Source organism: Plectropomus leopardus, chromosome 4 (assembly GCF_026936395.1).
Source record: "Plectropomus leopardus strain MGB_pleo_1.0 chromosome 4, ASM2693639v1, whole genome shotgun sequence".
Taxonomy (NCBI): Eukaryota; Metazoa; Chordata; class Actinopteri; order Perciformes; family Serranidae; genus Plectropomus; species Plectropomus leopardus.
In genome coordinates this window covers 7,513,208-7,528,121 of record NC_142179.1, presented here as the reverse complement: position 1 = coordinate 7,528,121, position 14,914 = coordinate 7,513,208, and the positions used below count along the sequence as shown (strand labels likewise).

At 38.8% G+C, this 14,914-nt stretch overlaps 1 protein-coding gene across 7 annotated transcripts in view; it reads right to left on the bottom strand.

Moving 5' to 3' along the window:
- ksr2 (kinase suppressor of ras 2) overlaps positions 1 to 14,914 on the bottom strand; it is a 142,460-nt gene that overhangs the window by 19,467 nt on the left and 108,079 nt on the right. For all 7 annotated transcript variants that reach the window (XM_088076454.1, XM_088076455.1, XM_042488537.2 and 4 more), the window contains 6 exons: positions 12,203 to 12,251; positions 10,381 to 10,742; positions 5,765 to 5,861; positions 5,539 to 5,672; positions 3,006 to 3,140; positions 9 to 138 (listed from right to left, as the gene is read on the bottom strand). In XM_088076454.1, the coding sequence (XP_087932580.1) occupies positions 9 to 138; positions 3,006 to 3,140; positions 5,539 to 5,672; positions 5,765 to 5,861; positions 10,381 to 10,742; positions 12,203 to 12,251 (907 nt within the window). The remainder of the gene's footprint in view (positions 1 to 8; positions 139 to 3,005; positions 3,141 to 5,538; positions 5,673 to 5,764; positions 5,862 to 10,380; positions 10,743 to 12,202; positions 12,252 to 14,914) is intronic.

Genomic DNA, 14,914 nt, shown 5'->3' with positions numbered 1-14,914 from the left:
GCCCTTACTGATATCTCCTTCCCCATGCCAGTTTGGGCGAGGTTGGGCTTCATCCCGCTGCCAATCTGCCATATGATCACCTCTGCTGGCTGACTCTTGTAAGGCCACTCACGTGCGTGTAACTCATACCAGATGGTGCTGTGAGGGAAAGTGAACAGAGTGGTGGTCAGTGCTTTGAACCGTTCAAGAGAATAACACCAACACTTCAAAACACTCGTGTGGAGGGTTCACATCCTGCACAGTGCAAAGACAGTGACCAGGCAAGATTTTAGTTAAAAAAAACAAAGCTTTCAGAACAATGTTCAGCTGGAGATGATACTTCTGCACAATTGGATCATAATGTATGCAAAAACTTGCATTTTGTGGATGAATTTTCTACAAGTTCTTAAGAACAACTTTAATCCAGAAGTTAAAGGAACTGCGCATTTTTAATTACTGCTCATGCAAAATTAGCATACCACCCTCCCTGTGCAAATAAGCAGTTGTTTTCTTTCTGCTCCTACACATCAAGTTTGAGGAGCATAAAAATAGCTCTTTGCCAGGAGTAGAGGGAAAAAAAATGACAGCTGATTGTCAATGAATATGTAAAACAGCCATGAGGGTCACCTCTAGGTAACACAAGAGCTCACGGAGCAGCTGGACATCGTGCGCCAGCACTGCACTCTTCTTCCTTTTAGAATGATATAGCAACAAAACCTCCATATGGGGGGCCATCTGAAAATGCAATTGTGCTTGGAGTCAACAAAGCAGGGTCCACCCCCACAAATGAATCAACAATGGCAGCAGACGAAGAGCAGGAGCCGTGGGGATTTTTAATCAACTTAGGTCACATTTAAAATTGGACTTTGGGGGAGGAGAAGGAGGACCCCTTGGTTTTGAGAAACTAGACTGACACTCAGAAAAGCAATCTGTATGCAATAAGTAAGGGGGTCTGTGAGGCGATTTGGGTCAAAATGAGTCACACATTTCAAGAAAGAGAAATGCAAAAAGGAGAGGCTTCATTGAGCCAAGCTGGTCACATAAATGTATTTATTTTATCTCTAAAACCTAATATCAATGAAAACTTTAAAAATACATCTTCATGTGTAATGCATTTTGTTGTGTGTGTTATGTGTTTTAAATCATTTTTTTTGGTGCAGCAAGGGAGGGTTCACGCACAGAGAACAAACAAGAGATTCGGACTAGCGTCTGGAGTTTAAATGCTTCTGTTTGATTCATTAAAGGGCGATACAGACAGGGAAAAAAGGTGCAAAGCTGCAGAGAGTGCAAAAGTACAGGCGCTTGTGGACTTTCCTCAGTGCAGAGCCACGCATGATGAGTCACCCCATATATGTGGGTTACTCTAGAGGTGCACCTTATTTAACCGTCAGAGCTTGATTGAACACACATGAAGCCAATTACCAGCAGGTCAAGTCATTACAAACACAGCGGAACAATGATACTCCACAGCACAGACACAATGTCATTGAAAATAAATACTGATATATATGGCAATTAAAATCCACATCACAGCTGGAATCTCTTTCTCGATGCACTATACTTTTTCCACCAAAGAAGAAGAAAAACAAGGGACAGTTTTAAAAAAATGCAAACCTTGCAAACCATTAAATGAGCATTTTGGGAAGATTAGCACCACGCTCATGTCTGTATGTTAAATTCGAAGCTATTAAAGCCAGCAGCTGTTTATCTTAGCTTAAAGTAATAAGACCTGAAACACCAGGCAACTCGTTCTCCTAAAAAATGACATATTTGTATGACTAAATTGCATTCATAATTATGTTGTGGTTTGAATGTAATTGCTGCCTGGATTATGTTACGAGACAACATTTTTGTTGAGTTAATGAAACACTATATTTATGTACCGCTCTGAGTTTTGCAGGGAGGTGTTCAGGTGCAGAATTGTAACACAGAGTTTTTGTCTCCACTCCTATGGTAGCACTTTGGCTAAATGTTAATAAAAAAAAGGTTAGAATAAAAATATAGTGCTACTATAGGTGGTGTATTGTAAGAATGCCTATTTTGGCAGAAGACATAAAAAACAGTCACTGAACATTTTGCTGATAATTTCAGTGTCGAATTATTTAATTCAATTCACACAAACTGCTGTTACTCCCTGCCAATCATAAAACCACAGCATGTCCTGTGCAGCTGAGAATTTCACCTGGTAAACACTCAACCACACACCAGATGTTTGGAGACCCAAAATCTAAAAACTTCCATGAGACAAAGTTTAGCATATCAGAAACAGCGTCATTCGTTATTCTTCCTCCTCCACTCTTGGATTCACTCCTCCTGCCTAATCAATTAGCTGACGTCTCTAAGCTCCTCAACATTCACGCATTTTTGCCTCTTCCTGTAATTATCCAATCAGTTTAAAATTCAAGAAGGTAACTCTCTTGGATTTTGATCAAGTCAGCTTCCAAACCTTCTCTCGCACCCACACAGGGGAACCAATCACAGATCAGTGTGCAGCAGCTTAGCTCTCCAATCAGCTTCTCCGGTATTTAGCTGTCTTCCAGCTGCCAGTGCTAATTTGTGCATTTTCTTCCCTAGTGCCTTCATAACCAAAAGCATTCATAAATATATGTGCCAAGTCAAGGGTCTTCACGGCTCCTGAGAATGTGACATCTTCCCCATAATCAGGTACATGGGACAACACAGGGTCCGTGTCCAAATCAGATCATTTTTAAGCAATTAAGTTTTACAATTTTTAATCTGTCTTTCATTAAATGGTTAGAAGTTGGATATCTGAAGTCTGTAATAATGCACTGTCGACGTCTTTGTACAGTAAGCAGCGGAAATCTGTATCTATAATGAGATCTGAAAACCTGCTAATGAGAGTTGCCTCTTTGTCGTGTGATGTGGAGTTTTAGGACGCTGCACAGTAAAAGTACAAATTTATTGAAATCACACACATATTTGGGGGTTTGTAAACCCTCTCTGTCAACAGTGGGATTGCTGTTGTCTGGACAAATAAGGAAGGAGACAGTTAAGACGATACTTACCCAAAAGCAAAGACATCTGACTGTTTGGAGAAGGGAAGCTTGTCCTCTTCTGTGTCTGGAGAGAGCTGCTGGATTATTTCTGGGGCCAGGTGACACAGCCAGCCGTTGGGGATCCTCAGTTTGTCTTCTCTCCGACTGCAAGATGAGGAAGCGTGGAGATGGAGACTTGTCAGGATTTATTGATCTGCTGTATCATACTGCCGAGCCACTAAAGATGTTACGCTGCTGCATTTTCATTACAGTAAATTGTCATTGCAGACTGCAGATAAGTCAACGATGCTGCTTTTCAATAAGTGTTCCAGAAAAAGCGTGAGCAATTTAAACTTTAAAGCTGCCTCACTCGGATATTGTTGCAATTTCCAACCAATTTCAGTAACATCATTAAACTCACTTGTTAAATACAAACAGACATAAAAATGACTATTTGGTTTTACTGTGACTTATGCCATGTTCAAAACACAGTGGTTTTCAGACAAGCCCCATTTTTGTGGATAGCAATAGATTGGGTGGGTACTTTACACACATATACAATATACTATCAATACATTTCAGTTCATACAGAGAATATTTAGCCTTGTTCACAGCAAACACATCATACACTGTGTAATGTGTGTTTAGTGTGCCCCCACACATGGATGGCCACAGCAGGAATTAAAAGACAGTTTTGAGCTTATTAGGAACAAATTATCGGAAACTGTTATGCACGAATTAGCAAGCACATAAACTGTGCGCCCGATCGCAGTACTGTTACATACAGCCATTCACCGTTTTCCTTGATTTAAGTTCGGTTTAGTTGAGTTCATCAAAAGGACAACATGCAATGGCACAGAAATTAAAACGTGCACGCTTCCTTCTGTGTCGTGATATGGTTTGGCGGGTGTAGCTCTGTCAAAAGAAAATAGTTCCTACACTAAACTGCTCCCAAAAGGTCTGTGGATGATACACACTCTGCTCATGCTGGTCCATCTTTCACTATGTTTGAACAGGTGCTGAGGGGTTAATGAAAATCTTGGCCTCATGAGCAGACACAATATGTGTTTACTGACCAGTCTGCTAAGCCAAGACTTGGTAAATGAAAGAAAATATACTCTATTTGTTAGAAAAGTGAGAACCAATTTAGAGCATTTTGATCATTACCCACCATATGCTCTTTGTATGACATTTGTGTTTTGTACTGTCTGCAGTGTCAGCTCTGTCCAGCCACTGTTGAATTTCTGCTCATCCTTGACCTGGTTACTCTCTTATTTCTGACACTCCTGCTGGTGGGGGATGTACAGCGAACTTGTCGGATTGATACTGATAACAAATTATCTTGTGTTATAGTCCAAACTTACGTGAAGATTATTGGCCAACCTCCCGTCTAATGATCTAAATGAAGAATACTAACTTCTGCCCTCCAACAAACGAGGTCTATCATCTAAATGCAATAGATTAACAAATGTGCTTATTTATCAGCTGATCCTGTTACCAAACCAAAGTCAGTGTGCTGTTAATTATGATCTGAGTCTGAGGATATTATTTGATGTTTTGCATGGTCAGGACTGTTAGGTGGCTTTTATGGGTATGTGCTGTTTGTGTAATTGTATGTCTAATTTGTGTGTAAACTTCTTGAGTGACGAGGCAAAATCAATATCAGTTTAAACTGACAATTACGCTGCATCATATCGTTATCATATCATATCGTAAGCAGCGATCTTAAGCATGATTAAAAACATAAATTCTCAGTGACTGAATCTTGGTTTATATTTGATCAGCATTGCTTAGTGTTTTTTTTGGGCTCCATTTTCAATGTGTAAGAAGCAGTATGTCGCCCACTTCCTGTTTACTAACTCTTACTAATACAGTTAAACTAAAGTTGACTTAAATGAACCTGACTTAAATTAACTTGACTTATTTAAATGTCCTCATCACATTTCCAGTGATTATGTTTTTTTTATGTTTATGATATTTATTTGCATGTTTTTATATAATATGTTGTTGTTGTTCCTCTTTTGCACCCATTTCAGTGAGGTTACGTTAGCACAGACTTGATATTTTACACAAAATAATAAACTTTGAGTTGGATCTCAAGTGTGACATCATTTCTATCTCATTACCCACAATTCATGCTGTTTCCTATCAAAATGAATTGCCCCCCTGATGTTATTTTATTTGTTTTGGGGACAACAGGGGAAAAACGGGCCGGTAACAAGCCTTGATAAGTGCGAATGTGCATCTGAGCAGAAATGGATGTTAAAACAGCTGAAGAGAAGCTGAAATGTATCACTCGAATTACCAGATGTTGAGAGAGTGCTAGCTAATCCTGTTTTGATGGTAATTATACTTACCAGTCTTTAAGTTTGTAAAAATAAAGCTGACTGTTTTCTTGAATAAACATTGACACTCTTTTTGTAAATATGTAGACTATTAACTTTCACCCAATGTTTTGTACCAATACTGTTACAATAATCTCAGTCTGTCTCTGATGCAAATTCCTGCGTTGCAAATGCTGAGAAAAGGCCTCCCGTCTTGGATGTGTACTGAATATAATTACCTGCCAGCCTGCAAAACCCCAGATATGGTGAAGAGTCCAAAGTCGGTGATGACGACTTTGCCGTTGTCATAAAACACGTTCTTTGACTTCATGTCTTTGTGTAAGATCCCCTTGGCGTGGAGGTAGCCCATCCCCTGAGGGACAGAGAAAGACAGAGATGTGACTTTTCTGTAATATGATGTGCGCTGCAGAAGTGTTCTTGCGAATCAGTGTTGAGTTGTTTTACCTTGACCATCTCTTGTGCGATCTGTCTGGTCTTGTTAACGTCCAGGACAACCTTGGCATCCCGCACCACAGAATAAAGTGTCCGGCCTTTACACAAGCTGAGAGAGGAAAAAATTTAAAGTTACGGTGCTGACTTATGTAACGATTTTGTCAACCTCAAAACATCTGACAAACATTTCATGACACTGAACATCTACTCTCCCACTAACCAGGTCCGCTTATACAATCCTTTACTGTTGCTCTAATCCAAACTTCTCAAATCATAGTGCCTCTGTTGTCCAATAGTTGCACATCTTCTACTTAACTGACCTTATATAAATACCTTTATATATTCAGATCTGGATTTTGGCTCTGCATTCAACATTTAGGTCTGTACGTTATGAAGCGACCACAAATTACCGATGCAAGACCACCACTACTAATGCCATGACACATTCATTTTCTATTGGTGGGAGCGTGGATTGCAGACTGGAACCAGTTTTTCACCCCTTTGTCTCTTGTACAGGTTGTTGGTTCCCACTAACACTGAATTAGTCTCCAGTATTTTCGCTTCTCAAAAGCTGGTGACCTGAGATACCCTTTATTTTTTCAGATCGCACATTGTTGCGCTTTGATTGTACCAGTCATCTTTTAATGCTCAGTGTGTTTTGATTTAATTTTTATTAGGAATTTAAAAGAAAACCAACTCAAAGGGGTATCATGACACAAAAATCCCAGAGGATAGCACTTAAAGCATTACTGAAAATACTTACTCACAAAGTGGTCCTCGATGAAACAACAAACATTACAAACAATGGAAACAAACAAATTATAATATTAACCTACTCGCCCTCCTTGCAATGGTTCACCCATGGTTCAGTTTTCCTCCATCAAAGGAGAACCATCAAACCCCCTTATAAATCCTTCTTAACATTTTGCTTCTTGCTTTTTTACCATTAAAGGTTTAGTGTGTATGATTTAGTGGAATCCAGTGGTGAGATTGCAGAACTGAAAGTCCTCACCCATTTCTTACCGATAAATTTTAAAAACTTTTCCATGATATTTCACCCCAATCCTATGAATTAATTGAAGTAGTTAAAAACGTATAGGCCTATAAACACAAACATTCTTGGTAACTGTGGATAAGCAAAACTGCGAGCACTTACTGTCTTTACTCTTAAGTAAATAAATCAGACTGACACAAACAAATATTTTGCAAAATGTCAAGGTTGAGCCTCTTTCTTGGGGGATGTCAAAACCAAAGATCCAATCAATGGTCATGCAGAGAAGCACTAGATTGGAAATGCAACGCCTTTTGAGTAATGATTGTACATATTTTGGGATTTATATGAACCTCCAGCTAGAGCAATATATATTCAGATTTTTTTTTACAGAACATTCTGTTGATCCCAAATAATTTCATAACTTTTCCAGGAATTTCATGACTGTGGGAACTCTGTAGTTCAAATATTCTGATGCTCTTTTGTAAATAATAACAAACATATGGTTCAACAGATAAAAATCCAGCTCGCTTTATCTCGACCAACCTATTAATGCCACTTTTTCTTTTTTTTCACCCTAGAGTCCACATGTGTGAGACTGAATCTGTGTACGAGTCTGAGATGTCGTTACAGGATGAAATGCCATCATTCTGACGGAAATGTGGGCTCGCTTGGTCCCAGGGTGAGGGCGATGTGTGGAGGTGCTGTCATATATCTGGAGGGGTGCCATCGCACCAGCGTATTAATAGACAGCTCTACAGCCACCCCCTGCCTCACACCTGAAGCCCTCAACCCCGACTGCGCCACGCAGGTGACCAACAAAGGACCTGAAGCCAACAGTTCATGCATATTCATTCATGGCGCTGACCTGACAGCAGCTGCATTTTTAGTGGCTCTCTTTCCTCTGACTCTATGCAACACAGAAATGTGGCTCATGGCTTCAGAGTCGCTTCAGTCGACACACTATACTTACACATATGACAACAACTACCAGCATACCTCGACAAACAGGATGTGAGAATGAGCCATAGAAAGGACACAGAAGCAGCGTTTTATTGTAGTCAATTGATGAAAAGCTAATGAGGCCACATAGACATGCTGGAAGCCACCTATGTGAGTAATAATGCCATATCCATAGATAAAACCCAGCAGTAACATCACAGATGACCTTGTGTTCTGTATGCTTGGCGAAATCGATCCACAGTCACATGTAACAAATGACACAATCAATTTTTATGTTTTCACTAATGCAACCTGAAAATTCTCTCTTACAAACCAATAAAGCACACTTTTCCATGTTGCACTTTGTGCTGCAAGAGTACGAGAAACTGAAGTTTTAGTTCTTGTTTTGTTTTTTTCACACTGTGTAATGGGAGATGCAGTGTATTGGTGGATAACAAAGCCACCTGTTGCACTGACATTTGCTATTATTTTCAGCAATCAGCAGCGAGGATTGTTGAGAAGCAGCCAGCTCATCTGTCAGCTCCCCTGCACTCACGACAATTTCAGCTGGCATCAACTGCAATCACGCATCTCAATCAATCCGTTGTTTAAAAAGATATTTATGAGGAAGTGTATGCAATGGGATTGGAGTCAAATTTTTACATTTAGCTTTGTTTCCTTAATCTTTTTTCCCCAAAACCATTGAAATTCTCACTTTCGTCCCTCTCTTAATAGACAATGAAGGAAGAACAAGTTGATTTTTTTTCCATCAAACAAGAGAACACACAAAGGGGTAATTTATTTTTCTTAGTGAGACATCCTTCTTTGTTCGCAGCCTGTGTAGATGACAGTGGGAGGGTGGCAAATATCCGAACAATTTCCTTTTGAACATTATTGGCTGTGCTTATTAATTAAACAAGAGACTATTCCTTGTGATGGTCTTCAACAAGAACACAGCCACGTCTCCCTCGTTACAAATGAGAAAATACTGAGAAAATAAAGTTGTTGAGAGAATTCACTCTAACCGCTGTAGTCAAAGCAAATGCAGCGGGTGATGTTGGTGTGGGTGGTTCTAGCAGCCTCTTCTAATCATAACCTCAGCATGCTTCATTGTCAGCCACTCTAAACTCATTGTCCCGGAGGGTGGCGGATCTGTGGCTGATCTAAACTGAGTCCCAGGGGACAAGGACCAGCTCTGGAGGCCAAACAGCTACTGTACCTAGTGCCGAATTCAGCAGAGCATACCACAAATTTTAAAAGACTGATGTTAACTGTTAGTAGTATAAATGGTCATTAGAGGAGTGAGCACCAGTAGATTTATTAAAAAGCAACCACACCGGCTGTAAACATTTTTTTTTACATTTCAGATGCTGTTATTTATAACTGTGCTGGAATATTTTATGCTCTATGTTTGCTGAAACTTTTCGAGATTACGGTGTTGTTTATATCATTTTCTTAAATGGATGCAATGTAAGAACATCCAAGTAAATCCAATTATCCAAAACTCTTTTAATGTAGTATATAAAAAGTATTTATAATGTATGCCTGTAGTATATTTACCTTTTCACTGGGCAGATAATACATAATGATTTTCCTCTGGACTAATTCATCAACATGCTGAAATTCAACTGCTTCAGTTGTGCTATTTAAAGGGGACCTGTAAGCTTTTCCTTATTTTCTGTCATATATATTATTTTGAAATAATGGCTCTTCATATGAAATAATAGCTCTTCATTTTAAATGTGGCCAAAGTTTCAAAAAACGAGGTAAACATATGTAAAATAAATTTCTGTGAACACAAACCTCAGCTTTAGACTATTGTGTCCAAAGTTTCCACTTTGGCGACAAGGTGAGGTCAAATCGTGACTGATTTCTCTATATGGTTATTTGCTCCAGGCACGTTACAGCAAGCAATTATGTAGCCAACATTGCTACATGTAGCTATGTGCCAACGACAGGGAAACATGAAAATTTGGTTTCTGATGTTATTCATTTCTGCCTGATTTCAGATCATTATCCTATTGGGACATGTTAGATTGTGTTTAAAAGCGTTTACTGATGATTTTTCACGAGAGAAAGTGCCGCTATACAGAATCTTTCCTCGGCTGCAGGTACATTGCAATATGTAGCAACATGCTAATATCAAGAAAATGTAATCTTGGTTACTGATGTTGTTAATTTCTCCCAGATTGACAATCATATTCCTGCTGGAAGATGTGTGATTGTGAAGATTTTGGTTTAGAAGTTTTTATTGGTGATTTTTTACCATAGAAAGAACCGCTTTTCTCTATTATAGTCATTCTCTGGCTGCAAAAATAGTGCAGAGACGACACAACTTCTTGTGTTTTTATGGTTATATTTGCCTTTATTGCCCTCTATATATATGATTTTTGTTCTCTTGTTCTTGTATGGTTGTTGTGCAGTTTGCTGCAAATGCTTTAAAGCTAAAGCTGTGTCCGAATTCCATACTTCATATCATAAGTAGGCTTTGAGTATGCTTTGTGTTCACACTTGAAAACTGGACAAGTACACTTAAAAAAAAGTCAGTATGCATATTAAAATATGCCTGATTTCTGAGTGTGTTCTTGCTGGACACCATTGTAGCTGCAGTCAACAAGGAAAATAAACACCGACACCTGCAGAGTTGATTTCCCAGCTTCCTCTACAACACAACCTGTCACACCTTCATGCTTACCTGGTGATGATTGCCAGGTGTGGTGGGCTCATGCAGGCCCCCATAAAGAGCACCACATTCTCGTGGCGCGTGTTGCGGTAGGCCATCACCTCACGCTTGAAGGCCTTGAGCTGGTCCTCATTGTCACGCTCAATGTCGATCAAGCGGATGGCCACCTCGCCGTGCCAGCGCCCGTGGAAAACTTTGCCGAAGCGCCCCTTGCCGATCATCTCTCCGATCTCCAGCTGCTCGAAAGGGATGTCCCACTCCTGCAGGAAGATGCTGGTCTGGCTCGCCTTGCGCGGGAAGTTGCGAGCCGACAGTAGCGACAGGTTCATCTCCTCAAACTCGTCGCCAGAGTCCTCATCGTTGCCTTCCTCGTTCTGTGAAAAAAAAAAGCAAGATTGAACTGTCAGCTGTAGGCCTGCATTTCATGGATTTACAGATTTGCAAGTATGGTGATTAAAATGCCCCCTTATCCAACACAAAGAGGTGGTGATAAAATATTCTGCCAAGATGTCAGATGCTTTTATTCTGACAAATACCATTCAGTGGCTGGAGGATTACAATCTGCTAAAACCTCCTCCAAATCAAGTAGGAGTTTCAGAGATAAGAGATGGCTGTTTATCTGCTGACTTTAATGCCTTGTGGTGTCATATTATTTTTGTACATTGCTACATATGCAATGATTCTATCTGTAGTTTGCAATTTTAGTTCGTTTCTGACCCCAAGGTTGTGTGGCAGTGAAATCAAAAGAAAAGAAATCGCTTTACTCTTCCCTAAATACATTTTCCATAAATCTACGTATTGCAGGTCACAATAAACACGACTCAGTGCTGTTTAAATCCTAAATATACTCTGACATACATGTAATTGTCAAGTCGTGTGTGTCTGAAATACTGACTGCTGTTCAGGCCATTACCAATAAAGAAAATGGAGAGTTATGAAAAGGGAAAACAGCCAGAGGAAAAAAATGATTTGATTTAAAATATAATGTACCGCAGGAGTGAAAATGACCTATTCAAAGTTGCCTGCTGGAATATTATTCAAGGTAATCTGCATCACATTTTCTCAAGATATATTATTATTACAGAACAGAGATGACGATGAGTGAAGCTGCATCTCTTCCTCCTCGCTGCTTTTGACACATGACGTACCTGGAGGCTCCTCAGAGAGTTGAGCCAAATTATACTAAATGAGAGAACAACACAAATGACTGCGACGAGTGACAGCAAGAGCGGCATTTTGTCTTCATTTGGAGTCACAAGGAATTTCACAGCCATATTACTAACAAAAAATGGGGAGTTAACCCTTTGAAACCTGGGCAGATTGACTTGATTTCTTTCAAAAGGCATGGGAAGAAAGCATGAGCGACTTACCCAAAAATTAAATTAGCAAAACATATGAGAGAATCCCCTGAAAATTAGCTACAAAAAAGTAAAGTAAAACAAACAAACAAAACAAAAACGAGCGACCAGAAAAAAAAGTGCTTAAAAATTCTGTTAAAAAAAAAATTCAAATATGTAATTAGGTTAGTTTCGAACAAAGTTTTCTAGACATTTTTCTCTAGCTTTAAAAAAAAATTGTTCAAAACCACAAATTTCTTGCAATATGCAGGACATTTCATCCTTAGTTGTCCATTGCCTTTTTCCACATTTTCAAAAGAAATCACACTATTTTGCTCAGAGTTCAAAGCTTTATAAACTTGTGAAAGGCGTCTGAAAGCAGCACAAGAAAAGTGATGCCACTTCAGGTTAAACAACTAATGAATGAGAAAAATTTGATTCGCACACATCTAAAGGCATCACAAAAGTCATGCTTTGAGATAAAAAAAAGGACTCACGTCTGATGTGGGTTCAACTTCGATTTGAAGTAAAGGGTTGCCCTCATTCCTAAAAGAAAGAAGAAGAGATGTTTAAGTTAATCTACTTGAAAACATCGTAAACAAAGTAGGTGTCTTTTCACTGAGCATCAGCATACATCGCAGGAGACTTGTACCCCTCCGTATTTAGAGCATGTGCGTTTGTCTCCCCCAAACTACAGTAGCAGCAGACTTTTATTTTGACAAAATAAAAGACATTTCCACCATAAATTGATGCAGAGAAAAACCACCAAACTGCAGGAAATAAAGTGTTTGACGCTTAAACTTTCCTGAGAGAGGATCGCCAAACCCTTCATTTGACATGTCCTCCCCAATAATGAAACGAAACCTACACCAATGAGCCTCTGTGTTATTGTTATTTAATGTGATATTTTGTTCCATTGATTGTTTTTTTTTACTAGCATTTTTGTTTTTAAATACCCTAATAAAGTGTGAATTGTTGAGTCTTGATATGTTTAAATTTGATATTTTTACTAATACACATATTTTATTCTATTTTTTATTACATTTATATTTTTACTTAATTTATTTTTTCCATATTTCTTAATTCTACCTCTATCATTCTCTACATGTTCTACATGTTAGTGCAGCTACCACGTTATATATCTAAACAGTAGCTACTTCCTCTAGGATTGGAAATTTGACAAAGGAAATTCATCCCAAAGGAAACAAACTTGATACAAAACATTATGTAACACTGCACTCCTGCATGGACATACTACAGTTTGTCATTACACCTGCTGTGTGATGTGTAAATCTTACTTGTTTAGTGTAACATTTTTAATAATGTGTGATGATTATTTACTTTTGTGTTTTTTATTGACTCACAAAATACAAATAAAAAAATCAAAAGACACAAAATTCTAACAGCTCATTGATAAACTGAAACTATGCCCAGTATTCATGACAATATCAGTCATGAATACTGTTAATTTCTCTCAATTTTTCCTACACTTCAGTTTTCCTTCACAGATAACATGCAATGTAACATTAAGTGCAGTGACTGTAGAACAGCACTGACAGACTAAGGATACAATTATCAGTTTAAATCAAGATAATAAATAAATAAGTAAAAATAAAAAATGGTTGTCTTGGATTTTTCTTCCTTCTTTATTATGACATTAAGCACTTTTTCACTGGTGCCCATGTTTCAGCTTATTCTGTCTAATTAAGTGTGATGCTTATCTGTGGATTTATTATTGCCCATTCTTAAACTTAACTGCTTAATTATATGGCTGAATAGTGGTGTAGTGATTGTAATGCATTTCCTTTGTGTGGGCGGCTGACAGTACCCCACCAAAGAGATATCTTTTTTTATTCCACAAATTTGTGCTCCTTGTCAAAGCCTGTCTCTGCATAACCCACAATGCATCTCTACCACCTAAAGTTGGGTCAGAGATTCTGTGTGATTGTAATCGTAGATAAATAACCTCAAGCCACAAGCAGAGATGAGCAACAAAAGTCAGATGAGCCCACTTTTGTCTAACTTCATATCCCCAATTTTAATTTTTTTTTTTTTCCTTTTTGTCAGATTTCGTGCAGCTGTTTCCAAAAAAGGAGTTTGCATGTTCTCCCCGTGTCTGCGTGGGTTCTCTCCGGGGTCTCCGGCTTCCTCCCACGGTCCAAAGACATGCAGCTCAGGTTAATTGGTGACTCTAAATTGCCCTTAGGTGTGGTTGTGAGTGTGTATGGTTGTTCGTCTATATGTGTCGGCCCTGCGATAGTCTGGCGAACTGTCCAGGGTGTACCCCGCCTTCCGCCCGATGACAGCTGGGATTGGCTCCAGCCCCCCCGCGACCCTTACGAGGACAAGCGGTTACAGACAATGACTGACTGACTGACTGTTTCCAAAAAATGCATTAGTTTTCCCCAAGACCTGCACATAGACGTTGAAGTGTTAAATCAGTGGATCTTTAAAATATGCATCAAAATCTTTGGGCAACATTTTGAGCAGTATTTTTTTTCTTAAATTCTATTGATTGTAAACTGACTCATGCATCTTCTAAATATTGTAATATAATTGTTGACAAAGCTTGATCTGGGATCAGCACCTGTATTCAATCATGTCAATCACGGACCTTCATGATCACTAGCTGGGTAAGCTGATAGAAGATGTTTTGTCACAGCTGCATTAAATAACAATAATTGGGAGTACTACTGCAGTGAGCAGGCGCCTTGCTTGAACTTTGATTTCTTTTTAGTCAACTTGATATAATGTTGGGATGACCATACAACATGTTGGCATTATTGCAGTCTTATGATTTAAAATATATTTTATCAGATGTTACAATGACAGCAAAGGTCTAAAGGTCCAGTGTGTAGGATTTAGGGGGATATATTAGCAGATATTAAATAATTATTAATAAAATAAGTTAGTTTTATTTTGTTTATGATCACCTGAAGATTAGACCTGTTGTGTTTTTGTCATCTTAGAATGACCTGTTTGAAAAGGCAGTGGGTTCTTGTTTAGAGAGTCTGCCATGTTGCACTGCCATGTTTCTACAGCAGCTCAGAAAAGACAAACCAAGCAGTGGCTCTAAATAAGGCCATTTGTGTTTTTTTGGAAAAAAAAAAAACAGACTTTCAAAAATATGAAACTTGCTTTGTTCAGTGGTGTTCACCGGGTGTGTTTATTTTGGAGAGGAGGAGACCTCTGCGAAGAATTCAGCCCCC